General features: G+C 30.3%; 1 protein-coding gene across 4 annotated transcripts in view; it reads right to left on the reverse strand.

The window, feature by feature from the left end:
• Positions 1-20715, reverse strand: part of LOC107455241 (U3-aranetoxin-Ce1a) — a 43825-nt gene that overhangs the window by 20450 nt on the left and 2660 nt on the right. Inside the window, exons 2-3 of one of the 4 annotated variants that reach the window (XM_087163970.1) lie at positions 20410-20530; positions 4518-4544 (exon numbers count right to left, since the gene is read on the reverse strand). The exons of 1 other annotated variant lie outside the window; for it this stretch is intronic. In XM_087163970.1, the coding sequence (XP_087020096.1) occupies positions 4518-4544; positions 20410-20432 (50 nt within the window). In that variant the 5' untranslated portion in view covers positions 20433-20530. Of the gene's footprint in view, positions 1-2583; positions 2743-4517; positions 4545-20409; positions 20531-20715 lie in introns of those variants that run through there. 2 more of the 4 variants (XM_043053460.3, XM_087163968.1) reach the window with 2 other exon arrangements.

Below are 20715 nucleotides of genomic sequence, written 5' to 3' on the forward strand. Positions count from 1 at the left end.
TTTTTTTTACCGAAATTAAATAATCATTGGTTTCAATAAGAGTATGGAGATATTTAATTTTTTCTCCTAAGTTAATTATAACCATTTGTCCATTAATTTAGCTATGTAGTATATACTTCAGATTTTATTTCAGTTATACAACCAATTAATTGGTATACTTTTATTGGTATTAATTGGCATGTTTTACCACTTTTTCCATTTATATATTTGAGATAGATACATGACTTCCTACTTTCTATGCCTTTATGGAAAGTAAAATTCCAGTGGTAGCTGGCTTTATGTTTTAAACCATGATTCTTTGTTTCAAACTATGTAGTATAAACGATTCAAAAACGTGTATGATACATTACTTTGTTCTATTTTTATCGTGGTGATGCTTTTAAATGTTTGGTAACAATATCAATCATTCTAAAACCTTCAGAATTATTTCTCTTTACAAGTTTATAAAACATTTTGGTGTTAACTAATTAATTAGAGCAAATGAAGTTATAAACCAGACACAGAAGCGTACTTTCTTTGATAAAACAGACCTTTTACCAACGAATTCCACTATTGATCCAAAAATATTTAGGAAATAAAGAGCAGTCTAAAGTTTAGACCATTTAATGCTAATTTAACTTTTTACGTATTTCACCATATCTTGTTAATCGAATTAAAATATTTTTGGATTATAACACAGAGTTATAAAGTTCATTTATTCAAAGATAATTCAATCCAAACTAACTTCATCGTATTTACTTAACTTTTCACTATCTTTTTAGCAAAAGGCAAAAACATTATAAATCGTAAAGTATAAGTTTTTTTCCAATGTTTTATGACATTTTAAATAGCGTAATTTTAAATGGTTTACCAAATTAACAGAAATATCACGTAAGCAATAATTTTTAATCCTAAGTATAATGCGCATTTTACTTATCACGATACCATTTTCTTAAAAAAAAAGCTTATTAAAAAAAGCTTATTTATTAACCTTGCTGATGTTTTCGATTTACGAAATTAATAGAAATATCACGCAAGTTGCAAAGCTTCAATCAGCATTAGTCTTCAGATAGAGATTGTTTTTATATATATTATATTAACATCTTTAAATATTCTGGAAAATAATAATATATTAATATACAAAAAATAAGTTTTAATTATGCAAACATTAATTAAATGTAATTAATATTTATTGATACAAAACCAAATAATGCACCTCTCCCTTTCTTAAAGGTAAAAAAACTCATCTTAATGCACTCCTAAATGAAATGAAACAGTTGAATTTATGAATGTTCTAATTTTAGAATGGTCTCTTACACTACTTGGTGTATTGTATACAATATATGATATTCGGTAACACTAAAATTTCCACAATATTTGATATTCGGTTACACTAAAGTCTCCACAATATTTGATATTCGGTAACACTAAAGTCTCCACAATATTTGATATTCGGTAACACTAATGTCTCTCCAATATATGATATTCGGTAACACTAAAATTTCCACAATATTTGATATTCGGTTACACTAAAGTCTCCACAATATTTGATATTCGGTAACACTAAAGTCTCCACAATATTTGATATTCGGTAACACTAAAGTCTCCACAATATTTGATATTCGGTAACACTAAAATTTCTAAGTATAGTAAGATTCTATGACCATAAGAGTAAGTAAAGTTATTTTTACGATATTATATAAGGAATCATTTATCTTGGATGCATATTCGCTAATTCTTAAAATAAAATCTATTTCTAAAATTGAATACGAACTAAACTTAACAGAACAGAAACGGATAGAAATGATATCGTATAAAATTCATTGATAGACTTTAAAAAGGCTAAAAAATTGAAATTAAATTTTTATTAAAATAAATAATCGTACCAAAACCAAAAACTTACATCTATACTTTAACGGTAGAATTTTTGCTTTGTAGATGCATACTTGTGTTTAAGGCAACAGCATACATACGCCAACTCATATTTCAATTGTAAAGAATTTCTTGATGCATCGGAAGTGCGCCTACATTGGCGTTTCCAGAAGCAAAAATAATTCCCGTATGATGCGAATAAGTTTAATAATAAGCTTTTTTTATTACGAGTGTTTAATTAAATTAAACCCGAAAAAATGTATATGAAAGCTCGATTTAGGGTTCATTTTAAGTAAATTGTTCCTTCATACATTTTTTTTTTTAAATTTTTCAACGTCAGATTTAAAGATATATTACACCAGTCCTTACAATGCAGCATTTAAAAGAAATACATTTTCACAAATAATCTTGCAAGGGCTGTCCAGTTGGTGATATGTACAGACTTATTTCGAGAAAAATTACAAATAATTAACAAATTTTTCCCAAAAATTCCCCTTTCTGCTTCAAGTTAAACTCATTATTAATTGTAAACTTTTTCCATTTTACTTTTTCCTCACTCATTATTAATTAAAAAATTTAGTTAAAATTTTTCCATTTATTTTCTAAGTGCATAATTTAATTAAAAATTTGAATGTGTTTTTTCTTTCGTTTTTTAACGATACATTTTCGTTCTCGTTATAAAAAGTATGATGAAGTAAAATACATGCTAAATGAAGTATTAATAGTACTTACCCAAACAAAGGATAAACTTGATATGAGAATAAAAATAAGATATTTCATTTTGTATGGTATCTAGTTGAACCTTCTCACTGTAGCTAATGCTTTTTTGTCAAAGAGGCGACCCATTTATATATATATATATATATATTTCGTAATGTTATATGTTCTTTTGCAAAATTAGATATGTAATCTCTGTAATTCTTTAATACCTCTACGAACGATACAATGATAAAAGTAAATATTCAATTGAGATAAAAATTTCAGATCATGCAATACACTCACGTATTTAGTTTTTCTAGCTTAGAAATCGTGATCTACAGTTTATAAGATAAAATTTATTTCCTGCGTTGGTAACGACTGGTAAAGTTGGTAACGTTGGTGGTTGATAACAACAACATTTTTTGCTTTCTTAGTCAAAATTAATTATAGGCCGGGATAGCCTGGTCGGTAGGGCGCTGGACCTATGTCCGAGAGGTCGTGGGTTCGAACCCCGCCGGCTGAAGACTCCCCGTGTAGTAAAGTGACTAATGCACGTTAAATCTGTCGAGTCGCAAAAGTCCTCCATGTTCCCATAACAAATCAATACCTCTGGGGATACTGGATTGGAGATCGATCGTTCTCTGATTCAGGTCAAAATTATGATCTGTGGATGATTATTGTTGTTGTTGTTGTAGTTCATTTATGTCGCACTAGAGCTGCACAATGGGCTATTGGCGACGGTCTGGGAAACATCCTGAGGATGATCCGAAGGATCCACAATTGAGGATGATCCACAATTTTAATCCTCTGCAGTGGGGATGGCACCCCCTCTTCGGTAGCCCGACGATCTGCACGCGAAGTCGAGCACTTTACGGTAGAACAGTTTACCGAGGACCCGATCTGTGGATGAATGAATGGATGTATGAATGGGTCCGCCCTATAAACGGGTGTGACGTAAGATGTGACAGAAGTCGTATTTTTGGCCATATATGGCGCCACTGAAAAGCAAGAAACGCACTCTCTGCCTTAAATCTGCTCGGTTTCACCAAGCAGGCTTGTCCGTGTTGCAAGTGGCATTAGAACCATTCACGAGCAGGTCGTCGGGCTACCGAAGCGGGGGTGCCATCCCCTCCGCAGAGGATCAAAATTGTAATGGCATGTCTTCGGATCATCCTCCGGGATGTTTCCCAGACCGTCGCCAATAACCCATTGCGCAGCTCTAGTGCGACGTAAATTAACAACAACAGCATTAGAACCAACTAATCAACCAAATTAATTATTGATAAAATTGCACGCCGGGAAGATATTATTTCTAACTATTTAATCTGATTTCTTTCGAGCAATTTCTCAATTGTAACCTTCTGTATACAGTCTTGCCCTAATTGCAATCTGCTACAATACTTCAATTTTAATGAATCAGATGTTGTTAGGAGGACAACTTTCACAGAGATTTAACCTGATAGCTTTCCAGAAATTTCCTTATTATAACCTTCTACATTAAGACTTGCTCATTGCAATCTGCTGTAATACAACTCCAATGATTCAAATGAGATTATGGACGATAATATTCCTAGCAAGTTAATCTGATCACTTTTGAGCCATTTAATTTTTGTTCCCTTCTGTATGGGTCTATTTCATTTCATTTCATTCGATAGAGCAATTTATCGACATTACTTAAATGACTAGGTTATTTCTTACACATCGTCGTCGACAGGCGTTTCGTCGACAGGCTTTTTCTTTGACTGAGTTGTTACATCGGTAGGGGTCATTTCGTCCTCACGATCTTTTTATTGAAAAGGTCTTTTCATCGACTCGGTTGTTTCATCGACAGGGTTATTTCGACAAAAGGGTCGTTTCGGAATCGGTGTTGATTCGTCGACAAGGTCATTTCGTCCGCAAGATCTTTTCGTTGACAGGGTTGTTTTAACAGGGTTTGAGTAAACAAATGAAATACTTATGATACTTACCTAACAAAAGTTCTCTGCGAATTTTTCCTAGAGGAAAAAAAATGTGTCATATTTTCTTATGTAGTCGCATGTCAAAATATTAAACTTTTAAGTCGAAAAAAAAAAGGAAGCAATGTTCTTGCTGTGGGGAAGCAACTTCTTAATTTTTATTTTATTTGCAATTTTATATTTCTTATTCATCATGTTTAACAACTGTAGATATTATGAATGAAAATGCTTTTTACATATTTTACTAGTAACATTTAAATTGCTCTTTCAATTAACACATAATGAGCTAGTAAGTATACATAGTTGTTGGGCTACTGTTGAAACGTCTGGCAGAAAATAACTGTTAAAAGTGCCATTTTAACGTTTAGAGAGGTCTGGAGGTCACTATTGTTATACAAATATATTTTCTTTACAAAATAACATAAAGTCATGTCACTAATTTATTAAATAATGGAACTTTTCTCGAATTCATACTATCCTTAAATAAATTAACTGGTGGTGGAAAAATTGGAGAAGTAAAATACAGTTTAATATCTTTGAGTTTACCACTACGTTTTATAAGCTGGGATAGCCTGGTCGACAGGGCACCAGAGTTCGTGGGCTCGAACCATGCCGGCCGAAGACTCTCCGTGTGGTAAATGGTGACTGATGCAAATTAAATCTGTGGAGTCGCAAAGTCCTCCATGTTCCCATAACAAATCAATACCTCTGGGGGTACTGGATTGGAGATCAATCATTCTGTGATTCAGGTCAAAATTACGATATGTGGTTGAATGAATGGGTCAGCCCTATTAACGGGTGTGATTTATGTGTGTGGCTAAAGTCGAATTCTTGGCCATAGATGGCGCCACTTTAAAACAAGAACAATCGCACCCCTCTGTCTAAACAGGTATACGTCAACCACAACTACGTTTTATATTTCTAAACAAATGTATTTAGTCATGAAAGTTCAGTCTTTTAATTTTAATGGAAAGCTAATAAAAAAATTTCCACTACTTGTTAAAAATATAACAACCATTTTTTTAAATTGTTTAACAAACACACGAGTTTATGCGATAAATATTTTAATAAATTTTCAAATTATTATTATTTTATTCTGTCATAACCAGCAACTTTAAAAATAAATAAAAAATAATATTTTTAAAAACCACGTTTTAGTAGTAGAGAATAATAATTAAGAAAAAAATTGAAAAACGAAAAACGGGGGGCGCATGAAATACATAACAGTAAGGTTATATTAGTGTGTGTATGTGTGCTCTTGAAAATATGTGTATGGTATATCTGTAATTGTAATTGTATCTGAATGTGGATGTGGAATATGTTTGTGTATATGCATATGTATGTGGATGTATATGTGGCTGTGCATGTGTATGAGTAAAAAAATTTGTATATGTATGTGTATATATGCTGATATGTATTTCATGCGCCCCACGTTTTTCGTTTTTCAATTTTTTTTTAATTATTATTCTCCACTACAAAAGCGTGGTTTTTAAAAATATTATTTTTTATTTTGAATTTTTTTATTTTAAATTATAATTTTTTTAATTTTTATTTTATATTTTTTAAAAGTTATTACTTTTCAATTATTATTCTTCACTACAAAAAACGTGGTATTTAAAAATATATATTTTTATTTAGATTATTTTTCTTAGTCAAGAGTAGTCAAGTCTACTACAAGACCACTACTAAAATAATACAACTTTCATTTCAAATTAGGGATACAAAAATCTTTATAGATAAACAATACCTTTACGACTTTCATTAGTTTAATGCTGATGACAACCAAAAAAATCTGGAAATGAATGAGGAAAAACTGGATCCTACCACGTGACTTTTCAGCCAATAAAAATACTCCGACAATAAAAATCTTTTCACCTGACATGTAATACTAATTTGAAATAATGGAATCGACAACAAAAGACAATCTCGAAAATAATTTTTTTTTAAATTTTTATTTTATTTCACTTTGTATGTCTTTTTTCTCTTCATTTTCATGCATTGTCATCCGATTCTGAACTATGTGCCAAATTTGAAGTTTGTAGCTAGTCGGGAAGTTAGTTTAAAATCGATTACAAAATTCCACCCGGACAGACATACACGAAGGTAAGTTTATATAAACGTGGTAAAATAACACATGATTCCATGTTTATTAATACAAGTAAAAATTTGACCCATGTGAACGAGAATATTTACTCTTGACGCAATAAATTTCACCAATTCCAGTTAAGCTACTTGCTGTCGCATCCAACTTGCAGACCAATAACGAATATTCATAGGACTGAAATTGCCTCATAGGTCTCGATGAATACTTATCATTATTTTAAGCACGAAATTTGAGATATAAATATATAATCAGAACATAATAATTGAAATGGAGCAGACATAAGTAAATGTACATGCTGATTAAATATTATGTGACTCTAATAATCTTCTCAAAATAAAGGATGTAATCGAATGTAAAACTCCTTAACTTCATCGAGGATGTTTGCACAGGTTTTATGATATTCGATCAAATGAAAATCTAGAACAATTTATGATTCACTGCTTAGTTTTCGTGACTTCTAAGAAATGAATTTATATTTCATTTCGTGGATCTAAAGTAAAACACGATTATTCATCTCATGTAATTAAGTTACTGTAATACAACCTTCTGAGCCTACGTTCTGTAAAATCTTAGATTAGAAGGGAAATTTTCCGTAATTAGAGAAAGCTAAAAACCTAAAAATTTAAAATAAATAAGCATTTTAATCAGTGTTCTCACGTTTTAATATCTGCCAAAGTGGAGATCTTAATTTATAAAATTCATTTGTTATTTTTTTCATTTAATCAGATATTATTTTTATAAATTTGTATTTCCTGTTTCAAAAATTCATAATAAAATTCATTATGAAATGTACCTAAAAGTTAGTAATTCATAATAGAAGTACTAATATTTAAACGTTTTTACTAATTAGAAATTTTTCGTTGATTTTGAAATTTAAAAAAAAAAAGAAGTATTGTTTAACATTAAATATCTTAAACGAAAATAATTCTACAATACAATTTTTCAGATTCAATTGAAAGAATTTTGAAAAAAAACTAAGAGAAATAGTAGAAAAAAATAACTTGAGTTTTCGTTTCGCTAGTAGAAATATTATGTGAATGAAATGTTGAATTATACAATGTTGAATTTACAACTTTTTCTGTAGACTCAGTTTTGACTCAAGGTTTGCATACTTCCACGCTAGACGTTACATTGTTGCATTGGTTTGTTAGGTTTGGAGGCTGTTGTGTATGGCGGGATCTGACAAAAATAGAAGGTTAGTGTTAATTATTCTATGAGTCAATTATCGTTATTTAGAATGTCACACCAATAGTATATATTGGTGTTCGCTAGGACTGGGCTATAAATCGATGTATCGCGACATATCGATTTAACGCATATATCAGCAAGCCGATACAGCAACTTTCGTTTCAGGCGATGCATCAGAAATCTGATTTAAGCCGTTGACTAAAGACGACTAGCACAAAACGATGTATCGATACAAGACGCGAAATGATCTTGCAACTGATACCGACCCGCGTTGTGGAAGCAACTCTTATGTGTGGAAGACGATGTTCGTTTCGTTATGTTGAAATGGCCTTGATTGATGAGTGGTAAAATCAGAACCATAGTTTTGAGAATATATATCGTGATCTCGCATGATCGTTTTCACGCCTCCTAGTTTTTTTCCTTGTCGCATTTCTTCGAGATTATTTTCAGTGGGACTGACTTTGTGATCGCCGTCGTTACCTTGTTCTGAACGTAATCTATTATTGAAAATAATATATAAACCAGTGTTTCTTAACTAATTAGGTAACTTTTTTTTTAAGCAAAACTTTTTTATTATTTTTAAATGTGAAAATTAATTTTGATAATATATGTTTAATTAGTTTTTGACATTATTGAATTTATTACAATCGGAAATCTAGTTTAAGGTGCCCATAAAGAATTAAATTACACAGTAATTAAATTTGTTGGGCTATTTTTTACTTAATTTTAATTTATGAAAAACTTTTTGGATAAAACTTCTAATAATTTAATGGGTTTTTATTACTGATTTTAAATTTATAAATTTTTAGTTGTTTTTATTTCTACAAATAAAATTATAATAAAACTTATTTTTCCTCTTTTGAATTTGGACATAAATCTATCAACTTTGTTTATTCCAAAAAATTAGTAAGGTTTGCGACTTCTTTTTTTCTTTTTTTCTTTTTTTTTTTTATAGTTTAGCACTTCGTTTTATTAAAGAGTATAATCGTGTTTTTTAATTTTCTTTCAATATTGTCAGTTAAATATACAATCGAATATCATAATTCTTTTGTTTTTATTTTTAAGAAATTAAACCTTACTTTATTTTTTCGTTCAGAATTCGGTAATTATTCAATTTAGCTTAATTATTTATGTGAAATAATAATGATAAAAACTAGTGTTGTTTCAAAAGCGTTTTTTTTTAAAATTTATTTAGCACTTTTTTTTAAGCATACAAATAATTTTTAACGAACTTATTTTTTATTTTCCTTCTGTAATGTTATGTAAATATATTGATAAATTTCAACTTTATTTATTTATTTATTATTTATTTTTAAACTAAGAAATATTTCGTTATTTGCGCGATCATTTTTAGAAAATACTATAACATTAATATTTCTCTTAAGCAAAACATATATATCTTCAAATTCATAAATTGATTTAAATCAATCTGAGTATGAAGTTTTGATAGAAATCCGACTTTCTGTGCCTTACAAGTAAATGAAATTCAAATATACTATATCGCGATACATCGCTATATCGCGATGCAAAACTGACGATGCATCACGATATAAAATTTCTTATATCGCCCAGTCCTAGTGTTCACTGTTAAAAAAATAAAGTAATTGTTATAATTTTTGTGGTCTAAATATGTTCAAGTGTAAGTGTACGTCAAACTGCCGAGTGTAACAAACTATGACAAAATTTTATTCTTATCTATACTTTAGTATGACTCATAAACAATTCGTTAATTTTATTTTTTTAAACTTTATTTTTAGCTGTCTAACTCTAGCATAATTCGTTTTTGTTTAATAATACTTTAATAATAAATATTTTTAAAAAATGTAGCATTTTTTTTTTTTGTATTTTATGATATTTTTTATGACAAGCTGGGAATTAGCACTAATTATTATGGCGATTTATAAAAGCTAAATAAAGAACGCAAAAATTTAGGAAATCTTAATAGAATTTAATAATTATCATTAACAATTTTTTTCTGAGCATGAAATTTAGATAAATGAAATCTGTGCTTTAGATGGTTTTTTTCTGCTTAGACGCATAAAATAAAAATGCTTTTTTTTTTTATAAGCATTCAGATAACATCTAAGCTAAACAAATATTAATCTGAGTTACTAAGTTAAGCTAGCTGCTAATTTTTGTTAAAAATTTATAATGATAAAGATTTAATTATCGGAATTTTTATACTAGAGTAGCATTATTTTATTGACATCTTACAAATTTTATGGAGTAATTAAATGTAATAAATACCTGCAATAATTATTTTTCAGCAGGTTGTTTTCCAGATTTATAAATGATGACTAACTTTAGGAAATGGTACCCAGAAAATTAGGAGAAAAAAAATATTGAGATAAAAGATCTAAGAGAAAAAAATGATCTACGAGAAAAAAAATGATCTAAGAGGGAAAAAAAAAGCTCTTGTCCGAACACTGCCTGCAGGTCATCAAAACTTGGCATTATTTTATTGCAGATACAGACACAGAAATTTTTTCAAATGAAACGTGCCATTTTTGTTAAGCCAACTCACTGCCAAATGATTATAATCTTATCATATAAGTTCCATTTTGTGAAACTGACTTATCATATTTTTTCTAATTTAGCCTCTATCTTATCTATTATAATCTAATCAAGTAACAGAACTACTGCAGTTGCTTCGTTTGAGCAGTCATTAGTAGAATTCACTACTTATTAAAAAATGCACATACAAACACTAGTAAATAGCGAATATTGACAGCTATTTTAGTCTATGATTTATCTTTTTTGTTTTCAAATATGAGTGGTGCATTTTTTTTCAAATTCAAGTTACAGTTTGCAAGCAACAAAAACGGGTCGCATTCATTTCATCGACAATCACTTCATCGACAGACCATTTCATCGACTAAGTCATTTCGTCGACAGGCAGTTTCCTCGACATGGTCATTTCCTCGACATGGTCATTTCGTCAACAGGGTCATTTCCTCGACAAGTCATTTCGTCGACTGGATCATATCTTTGCCAAGGTGTTTACGCCGACAGGGTCATTTCATTGACAGAGTCATTTCGTGGACAAGGTCATTTCGTCTACAGGGGTCATTTTATCGACAATATGTAGAAAAAGTTATTTCGTAAGCAAAGTCATACGTAATTTGGAAACTAATTTTATGATTTTTTACATTAGACGTTATGCTCCGAGCACTTTTGTGTAATTTAGTATATTTGTGACGAAATTTTTTAAACCTAGCCTGATTCAAAATCTTGATAGTATGAAGTTGCCCAAAAAGAAGCATTTTATTTTAATATCAAATCAGATATAATAAATATTTCGGACATTCACCAAAGCGACTTTGTGATTGTCAACATTCACCGGTGAAAGTAACAACCACCGATTTCGGTCATACACAGCTTCATGCATATCTTTTATATAATAACCTCATCAGGACGTTTATTTCACACTTTACCTAAATATCATCCGGCATTATATATAATGCCTAGGCATTTCATACTTTGCCGGTAACAGTATATATATATATATATATATATATATATATATATATATATATATATATATATATATATATATATATATATATATATATATATATATATATATATATATATATATATATATATATATATATATATATATATATAGTAGCATAAGATTAAATTTTACTTGTATTTTTATTTTATTGTTAAAGATGATTCATTTGTCATTCTGACAAATAACAAATATTTAGGTTACATGGTTCTCTTAAATAAGTAGGATTTGCAAATAGCATCCTTATGTATAAATTCCGAAACTGACTTTTGCAAACATGCGGCTACCCCCTAAGCTCTTCGATTGCGATCAGTTACTTATTTTTCACCAAATATGGTTACTAAAGTTTCTTTGTTTTATTCCTTTATTAAAAAATTTATTTTACTAATCTCACCATCATTACCGACATCTGATACGACAGCCTCAGTTTAAGTAGAGTTCGTAAGGTCCTTAAGAAGTTAAAAATGTGGGGACAAAACTAGGAAGATGTATTTTATTATGTTTATATTCACCACAACATTCAATATTTAATTTGAAAAACTCGTTAATTTGTGGTCACGAAATGTTGGGTTTCAAAATTTAATTTTAAATTTAATAATAACTTTATAATTACGATCGATACTGATACCACAGTGTTCTTAATTTATTAAGGTCTAGATTCTTGACTTTTCAAATGAAAAGTCAAATAAAAAAAAAAAAAAAATGTAAAGAAAGAGTTTTAAATCTTTGAATTAAAATCTTGAAATTAAAATAAAAAGATTAGCAAACGGTTATTAGCGAAAAAATATGAATGAAATTTTACGCTAAGCGCGCGAAGTCAAGTTCCTCGCAAGCTTATCATATTTTAATATTAATCGCACCATTTAATTATTTCTTTATTGTCGCCAAATTATTTTTTTTAAAAATAATAAATTTTAATTTTTCTCAGCAACAGTTGAAACTTTAGATTTTTCAATTGAAAAATATGTAGATTAGTATGGTATAAAAAATTCATACCTTATATTTCAAAATTTTTTCCTCCTCAATTTAATTAAATAATAAAAAATAATTAATAATTATTAAAAATTATTTTTTTTCATGAAATTATCTTTGGGTAAATGAGTTTTATGAATGGGTGCAATTTTCTTTGAATTGCTTTATTAGTTTTAAAAATATGACTAAAAACGTAAAAAGTGAAATTAACATTAAGGGGTACGAACTTTGGATCGCTCTCCTGACTAAACTATGGGGAGGTAATTACTTTATTGAGGTAATTACGAGGTATAAAAAGTATACCTTTTTTCTACTAACGATATTGAGGTATTTATGAGGTATAAAAAAATATACCTTATTTCAACTAAAGAGAGTGAGGTATTTATTGAGGTGATGAAGTCATTTTATTTATACCTAAGCTTGTTTTAAGGTTGCTTAATGTACACTTCATATTAACTAACTCACTTCCCAGAGTTCCATGCGAGCCGGCAAATGGCGTGTGTGTTGACAATCGAAAGTCTATTCGAAATTCGGTAAGTGTGCTTGACATTTATTAATTTAGTTTTATCACTTTTAATCAAATATGCTTCAATTTTGAAACTTAAATTTTATTATTTTTGTTTTAACGACACGTCCTGATCTTAAATAATTTAAGTTGGAGGATATTCTTAGAGGCTATCGTTGTAGGCTTAGCAATAAGAGAGAATAACCGAAATATTTCTCGTCACTGTTTTGGTTAACATTACTGGTGAATCGTTACAGCAGGTTATGCACAGTATATTTTATTGTTTGTAGTTCAGTCAAATAGAACTATTCTTTTTATTTTGCTTAAATGTATATGTTTTAACGTAGCAGTATGCACGCTGATTAATTGAGAAAAATGTTCACAAATTCTCTTATAAATAAATTATTGAAAATAGAAAGATTTTTAAAATAGCAATTTTGCTTTGAAATTCTACTATAGCTGTATGCTTATCGTTTGGATATTTGTTGCAAAGTTCATATATATATATATATATATATATATATATATATATATATATATATATATATATATATATATATATATATATATATATATATATATATATATATATATAGATATATAGATATATATATATAAGTTCAAAATGAAGAATAAAACAAAGAAAAATTATAGACATATGAAAAAAAGGGGGAAAGAACCCTTTTGTTACACTCAATTTGCGCTTTTGTTTTCATATTTTGTAATCTGGCAATCTTTCTGCGAAAACATTTTTAAATCATTCTTGAAAAAAAACTGTCCATGTAAGTTGTTATGATTTTGCTACTCGCTTTATAGTCCCCCCTTTTTAATGTTTTTTATTTTTATTTTATTTTTTCTTTTTATTTTATTTTATTATCTGTTTTTACATGTTATATTTACTTTTTATGATATTTACTTTTATGATTTTTTATTTTTTTTACTTTTTATGAACTATTTTTATGTAGTTACTTTATAAAAAAAAATTTTTTTTGAGTGCTCCTCACACTATTGTATTAATATATTTTGCTTTGGCTTTATTGATACAATATCAGAAAGCACTCTGTTTTGCGGATATAATCGTGTGGGCTGAAGAAAAGATTATATCTTTTTTTTTCCGGTTTTTTAATTATCATTTTACTTTTTTTTTTGTTTTGTTTTTTTAAATAAAATTTTGTTTGTTGTTTTTTTACTTATTATTCCCCCCCCCCTTTTTTTTTTCATATGTCTATAATTTTTCTTTGTTTTATTCTTCATTTTGAACTTATCTAATGAGTGCTGTTTGCTTGCAGCTTAAGCGCAATAAATGTTACTTATTGTTTTTCTTAACTTTCTTAGTGTTTTCTTGTATTTATTTATTTATTATATATATATATATATATATATATATATATATATATATATATATATATATATATATATATATATATATATATATATATATATATATATATTTACAGAGCTTATCCACAGTTCCCTGATATTACTGAGATAAACTACAGAATTTATGTAATTGTTGATAACAATAGTTTGCTAGATATTTGATAATTGAAAACTAGTAACTGTACTAGCTCACTTCTTCATGTTTGATCGCAAAACTGCTATTTTCACTACATGTTATTTTCTCGCATTTTACCCACGTTAATTATTTACTAAGCAGATTGTTATTACTTATTAGAATATTGGGCAGAATGAAATTAAATCCGATTTCAAGTTTATATGACAATTTGTTTCAAGGTTATGAGCTTTTTCATGCAGCTGTTTATGGTTCACTACTTCAAAAATGTGCGAATTTCGGAAATCTTAAATATTTTAGAAATAAGTCAGTATAGTATGCAATTTTAATCCTGAATTGAATAAAATCAATTGCAAATAAAAACATTTATTGTTGAAAGTAATATGCATTATTTTGAGTTTCATCCTATGGGATGTGTATTTATATTTAAACAAGTGTTTGTAACAACTAACTATTAGTTTTATTCTGCTCGGTATTATAAGTTATATAGGAGATATTATACTCAACTTATTTTAAAAGTATTATTTCAAATCATTCTCTCTTAGACATTTTCCTCACATAAAATTACTCACAACTTTAAAATAAATGCTCCTTATCAGCTTGTAATTTGTTCTATTCGATTGAGTGTAAAAAAAGAATAAAAATTGGTACATAACTTTAAAATTTTAATTTATTAAACGATTGTAGATTCTTGATTACATTGATTAATAATTATTAAAATAACTATTTTTTAAGAAGCTCTGATGTGATTGACAATAACATAAGCCCTTTTCAGAATCAGCGTCAAAAATTTAAAGAAAAGCTGCTAGTTTCATGAAGTCTGACAAAAAGTTGAAAAATATAGACTAGGTTTATTGAGTTTAAAGATTTTTAAAAAAGAAAGGGAAGGAAATCTAATTATTAAACTTACAAGTACCATAATGTTACAGATGCATAGAAAAATAAAAAGTGTTAAAATTGCATAATAAGATTGGAATTATACAGGGTGTTTATAAAGTCCCGGACCCATTTTGATGTTTAATAACTCATAAAATAATAAAGATAGATTAAAATTAATAACATTAATGGTTAGATAGACTCAAAAAGTTTCATGACCCTTGTCAATGAACTTCCACGTGTGCCCCCTTCGTCGCACGCAGAATATCAAGTCGATAGTCAATTTCACGAGAGGTAGCTTTCTTTTTTACAGAAAAGACAATCTCATCAGTCGTATACTTAGACATGTTGGAAAACTTCGTATTTCCACAACTAGAAGAGCTTCAGCCACATGTCTTTTTGCAGCAAGATGGTGCACCACCTCATTGGGGTATCATCGTTCGTAGTTCTTTGAATGATCATTTTACAGGAAGATGGATTGGGAGAGGAGGTCCAATTCCTTGGCCACCCAGATCACCTGATATAACGCCGCTGGACTTTTTTCTTTGGGGATTTATAAAGGACAATGTTTACAGGAGGATCGTGTCGAACATTGATGGCCTAAAAGCCAGAATTACAACCGCAATAGTCTCTGTGGATGCCGACATGCTTGCCGCTACCTGGCGTGAAATTGACTATCGACTTGATATTCTCCGTGCGACGAAGGGGACACACGTGGAAGTTCATTGACAAGGTTCATGAAAGTTTTTGAGTCTATCTAACCATTTATGTTATTAATTTTAATCTATCTTTATTATTTTATGAGTTATTAAACATCAAAATGGGTCCGAGACTTTATAAACACCCTGTATATTTGAATTTCTGTAAATGTTGTTAATGGTAATACTGTCTTCAGTGTATTTTATTTTGTGGCTGTGATACATGTCATGCTTTTTAGCTACGAGGATTGAATAGAAATGGCAGAAGATATTTATCTGAAAAGGAAAATTAATTTCATCCAGTTAATTTAAATGATAAAAAAAATATTTTCTAATATTTTAAGACCTGCCACTATTATTGTAAATATGACTTTCTTACTAATTTATATTTTTTTTCCTTTTAGGTTCCAATAATTACAAGTTTCAACATGTAGACGGAAACAGTATTTAAAATAATTTTGTTGGTCTGTAAAAAGAGTGAAATTTTAGTTTTAAATAAAAGTACTTTGAATTTCAGCTGACTAATTACTTAAATTTGTAGTTTTATAGCTTAAAAAATTCTAGGACCTTAGACAACTATCTTCTAAAAATACGAATATGAGTTCCCATAAATAATTTTTACTAACTGTAGAATTTGGATAAGTGGTATTTTAAGATGATTTAAATCAATCTATTAAAATTATAGAAGAATTATGCATTTGAAACTTTCTTTTACAGCTTAACAAAAGAAGCAATTACTGCCGAAGGTTTAATATTAAAAATTTCAGGTTGATAAATGATCTCTACTAGTGAAAAAAATTTAATATACATTATTCTTCATATGATATATGTAATATCTTTATATATACAGATGGGTGACAAAATAATACGAACACCTGTGAAAAAGTGTGACTTATTTCACACCTGCAGTACAGCCGCGCCACCTGCAACAGAAGTCTGCCACCTAGTGAGCGTGAAGAGGAAGCTATCAGTCTCTCAACATTAGTCACCTGTGTTGCATGAGTTTATCTAACTAGCTTTTATAAGGTGAAATGTCTGACCTGTCAGAATTCCAAAGAGGGATGATTGTTGGGGCGCGTTTAAGTGGAGCATCGGTGACAGAAACATCAAACCTTTTGGGGTTTGCAAGAAGTACTGTATCAGCCGTTATGACAGCATACATGAAAGAAAGTAAGAAGAAGTCTTCAAAGCAAAGCAGTGGCCGAAAGTCAAAGCTTGATGATAGGGATAGACGTGTTTTGCAGCGCGTAGTAGCTCGAAAACACAAGCAATCGTTATCCGAGATAACATCAGACATGAACAGTCATCTTCAGGACCCCGTTTCAATAAGAACTGTTCAAAGAGAACTTCATGCAGCGAACATTTATGGGAGAGTGGCAATTCGTAAACCCTTGGTGACAGCAATCAATGCTTTCAAACGCCGTCAGTGGTGTAAAGGTCACAAAGGCTGGTCCCCACAGCAGTGGCAGCAGGTAATATGGTCCGATGAATCATCCTTCACGTTATTTCAGACCACCGGATGTGTTTATGTCTGGAGATCACCCAAAGAAGCGTTTGATCCTGAATGCCTCTTACCAACTGTAAAGCATGGAGGTGGCTCCATTATGGTTTGGGGTGCGATATCTTGGCGTGATCTTGGGCCACTAGTACGTCTGCATGGGAGAATCAAATCTAATGACTATCTTAGCGTTCTAGCGGATCATGTTCATCCTTTTGAACAGACTGTATTCCCTGGAGAGCGACCGATTTTTCAAGACGACAACGCCCCTATCCACACCGCTAGGTGCGTTCAAACATAGTTCGAAGAGCATGACAATGAAGTTGAGCATCTCGCCTGGCCCCCTCAGTCTCCGGACTTAAATATTATTGAACGTTTGTGGCAATATTTGGAGTCTAAACTTCGTTCCCAATTCCCACCTCCAGCAAATCTTTTGGAATTAGAGGCCGCTTTGCAAGAGGAATGGCTTAATATTCCTTTAAACGTTGTCCATGACCTTTATGCATCGATCCCACGTCGTATTAAATCTGTAATTCAGTCAAAGGGTGGTCCAACTCCCTATAATAAAGATTTTCTGATATTTCACAGGTGTTCGTATTATTTTGTCACCCATCTGTATATTATATTTTTTATATAGTGAGTCTAAAAATTAATAAATTAGGTGGTCCGTATAACACCTCACCTTCGTAAGTGCTAAAAAAAAACATCTTTGGTTGATAAATTAATACTTCTAAAAATACAAAAATATATACTTGAGGTTACGAAATAATAAATTAAGGTAGAACATGGAACACATGGCGCTAATTAAAAATAACCTTTCCAATTGTTGAAAATACACTTCAGGTTGATTTATAAAATGTGAACCAGAAGTGTAAAATGGCCCACCTTAGGTTGAAAAATATATACCTCTACAAGCATAAAATTATATACCTGAGGTTGAAGAATAATTACCTGAGGTAGAACAAAATACATTTGAGGTTGATTTATAACAACCAGAAGTGTAAAACGACACACTACAGGTTGATAAATATATACCTCTACAAGCATAAAATTATATACCTGAGGTTGAAAAAAAATTACCTGATGTCGAACAAAATACACCTGAGGTAGATTTATAATAACCTGAAGTGTAAAATGACACACCATAGGTTGAAAAATATCTACCTCTACAAGCATAAAATTAGATACCTGAGGTTGAAAAATAACTACCTGAAGTCGAACAAAATACACCTGAGGTTGATTTATAATAACCTGAAGTGTAAAATGACACACCTTAGGTTGTTGAATAAATACTTCCTCAAGTGTAAAAAAATATACTTCAGGCTGAAACATATATACCTCTGGAGATATAATTAAGGTATATTTGAGATTGATTTTGAGGTATTCATTTGCACCCTTTTCAACCTTTACGACGTATTTAAACAACAACCTCCTTTATACCTTTAAAATATACCTCGTTTATACCTCGTTTATACCTCATTTATACCTCGATTTTTTCATAAGGGAAGCTACCGTAAATTTACGAAAGCGATGCCTTACAATTTAAGATGCGCCGACCGGCCGGTGTAGGGGGCAGGGAACTGTCCTTGCATCAGAAAGGTTCTGGGTTCGAATCCCGGGCAAGGCATGGATGTTTCTTTCTTTCTATCTGTGTTCTATGTCCTTTCTCCTTTGTGTGTGAATGTGACCCGCCCTATAAACGGGTTGTGGTAGTGTGACGTGGGCGACGCTGCTCCACCGCCGTGGCTTCGCCACAGGTGTCCACTGGGTAACGAAAAGAGAGTTAGCAGTTCTGGCACTTTCTGTGGCCAATGGACAATAGTTCCAAGTGACCGCCATTAAAAAAAAATTTAAAAAAAAAAAATTTAGGATGCTGTATTTTAAGTAAAACTGTGATTCTATGAGCAGAAAAATTTGGTAGATTAAAGATTTTGATGAATTCAACGATAAAGAATGCAGCTTATTATTGTTATTAATATCAATACTTAAAAAATATTATCGAACTTTATTGATTATTTACTTCCTTTTAACTAAATTGCATTGTTAAAATAATTTAATTTATAATTTTAAAATAGCGAAAATATATTTAGTTTCTTATAAAACTAGTACAATTAGACAACAATAATGTTAAACAAAATATAAATAAAATTATTTTTTATTGAATGAACTAATTAATGCGAGATAACTTGATTCATTTCTAAATTTTTTCAATACGCATTATAAATGCAAGTTCTTTTAAATCTGCATTCCATGTCCAAGTTCGAAGGCAAGCTTAAAAATAAAAAAAAGAAGAAGAAGATTTAACAGCTATAAACAGCGTTTTTGTAGCTTACAGCGTAAGTCTGGCCAACATAACCTAAAAATACGGGGAATCTAAAATAGAAGCAAGCATGTGCAGTTGCTTCAATATTACGCACGGAAGCTTACGAGACTAACGTAAAAGTGAGTAATCTCCCTGATCTCTTCTTAATCATAGACGAAATAAAATACGCGGAATACAGAATAAAGTTAATTAGTTTATTGTATTTAATTATGGTCGGTAAGGAGCTGGGCCCATGTCCGAGAGTTCATGGGTTCAAACCCCGAAGGCCGAAGTCTCCCCGTGTAGTAAAGTGACTAATGCACGTTAAATCTGTCGAGTCGCAAATGTCCTCCATGTTCCCATAACAAATCAATACATGTGGGGGTACTGGATTGGAGATCGATCGTTCTCTGATTTAGGTCAAAATTACGATCTGTGGATGAATGAATGGATGTATGAATGGGTCTGCCCTATAAACAGGTGTGATGTATGGTGTGGCAGAAGTCGAATTCTTGGCCATAGATGGCGCCACTGGAAAACAAGAGCAATCGCACCCCCTGCACTAAAAAACTGGCATACGTCAACAACATTGTATTTAATTAGTTTCATGTATGATCTCTAATTTTGCATGGCTTTTTGACTTATTTGAACATAGTTTTTAACCCAATAACAAAAGAGTTTCCTATAAAATTTGGTTGATGAGCAAGAACTATTTGAGGAAGAAAAATATTTACCTTCGCTTCCACGTTTTTGGCATATCGAGGGCAAGCGAAGTCTATTTCCAGGGATATACATACAGCATTCATCCGCTGCACACTCTTTATTGGTTTCAGACTCGATCCCTGCTTCGGTTTTCTTCAATAAAAATACAAAAATTATAAATTAATAAACACAGTATACTCTTGATACCTCACACTTATATATCCCGAAAACCTTCGAATGTTGGAAAAAGTATTTTCTCCTGGCATTACATATCCTGGCATTTTTAGTACATAGCTCATACTTTTGTTTTAATTAGTATTTTTTTTACCGAAATTAAA

The sequence above is a fragment of the Parasteatoda tepidariorum genome, chromosome 5 (assembly GCF_982258835.1).
Source record: "Parasteatoda tepidariorum strain Cologne lab strain chromosome 5, Ptep-v5.0, whole genome shotgun sequence".
Taxonomy (NCBI): domain Eukaryota; kingdom Metazoa; phylum Arthropoda; class Arachnida; order Araneae; family Theridiidae; genus Parasteatoda; species Parasteatoda tepidariorum.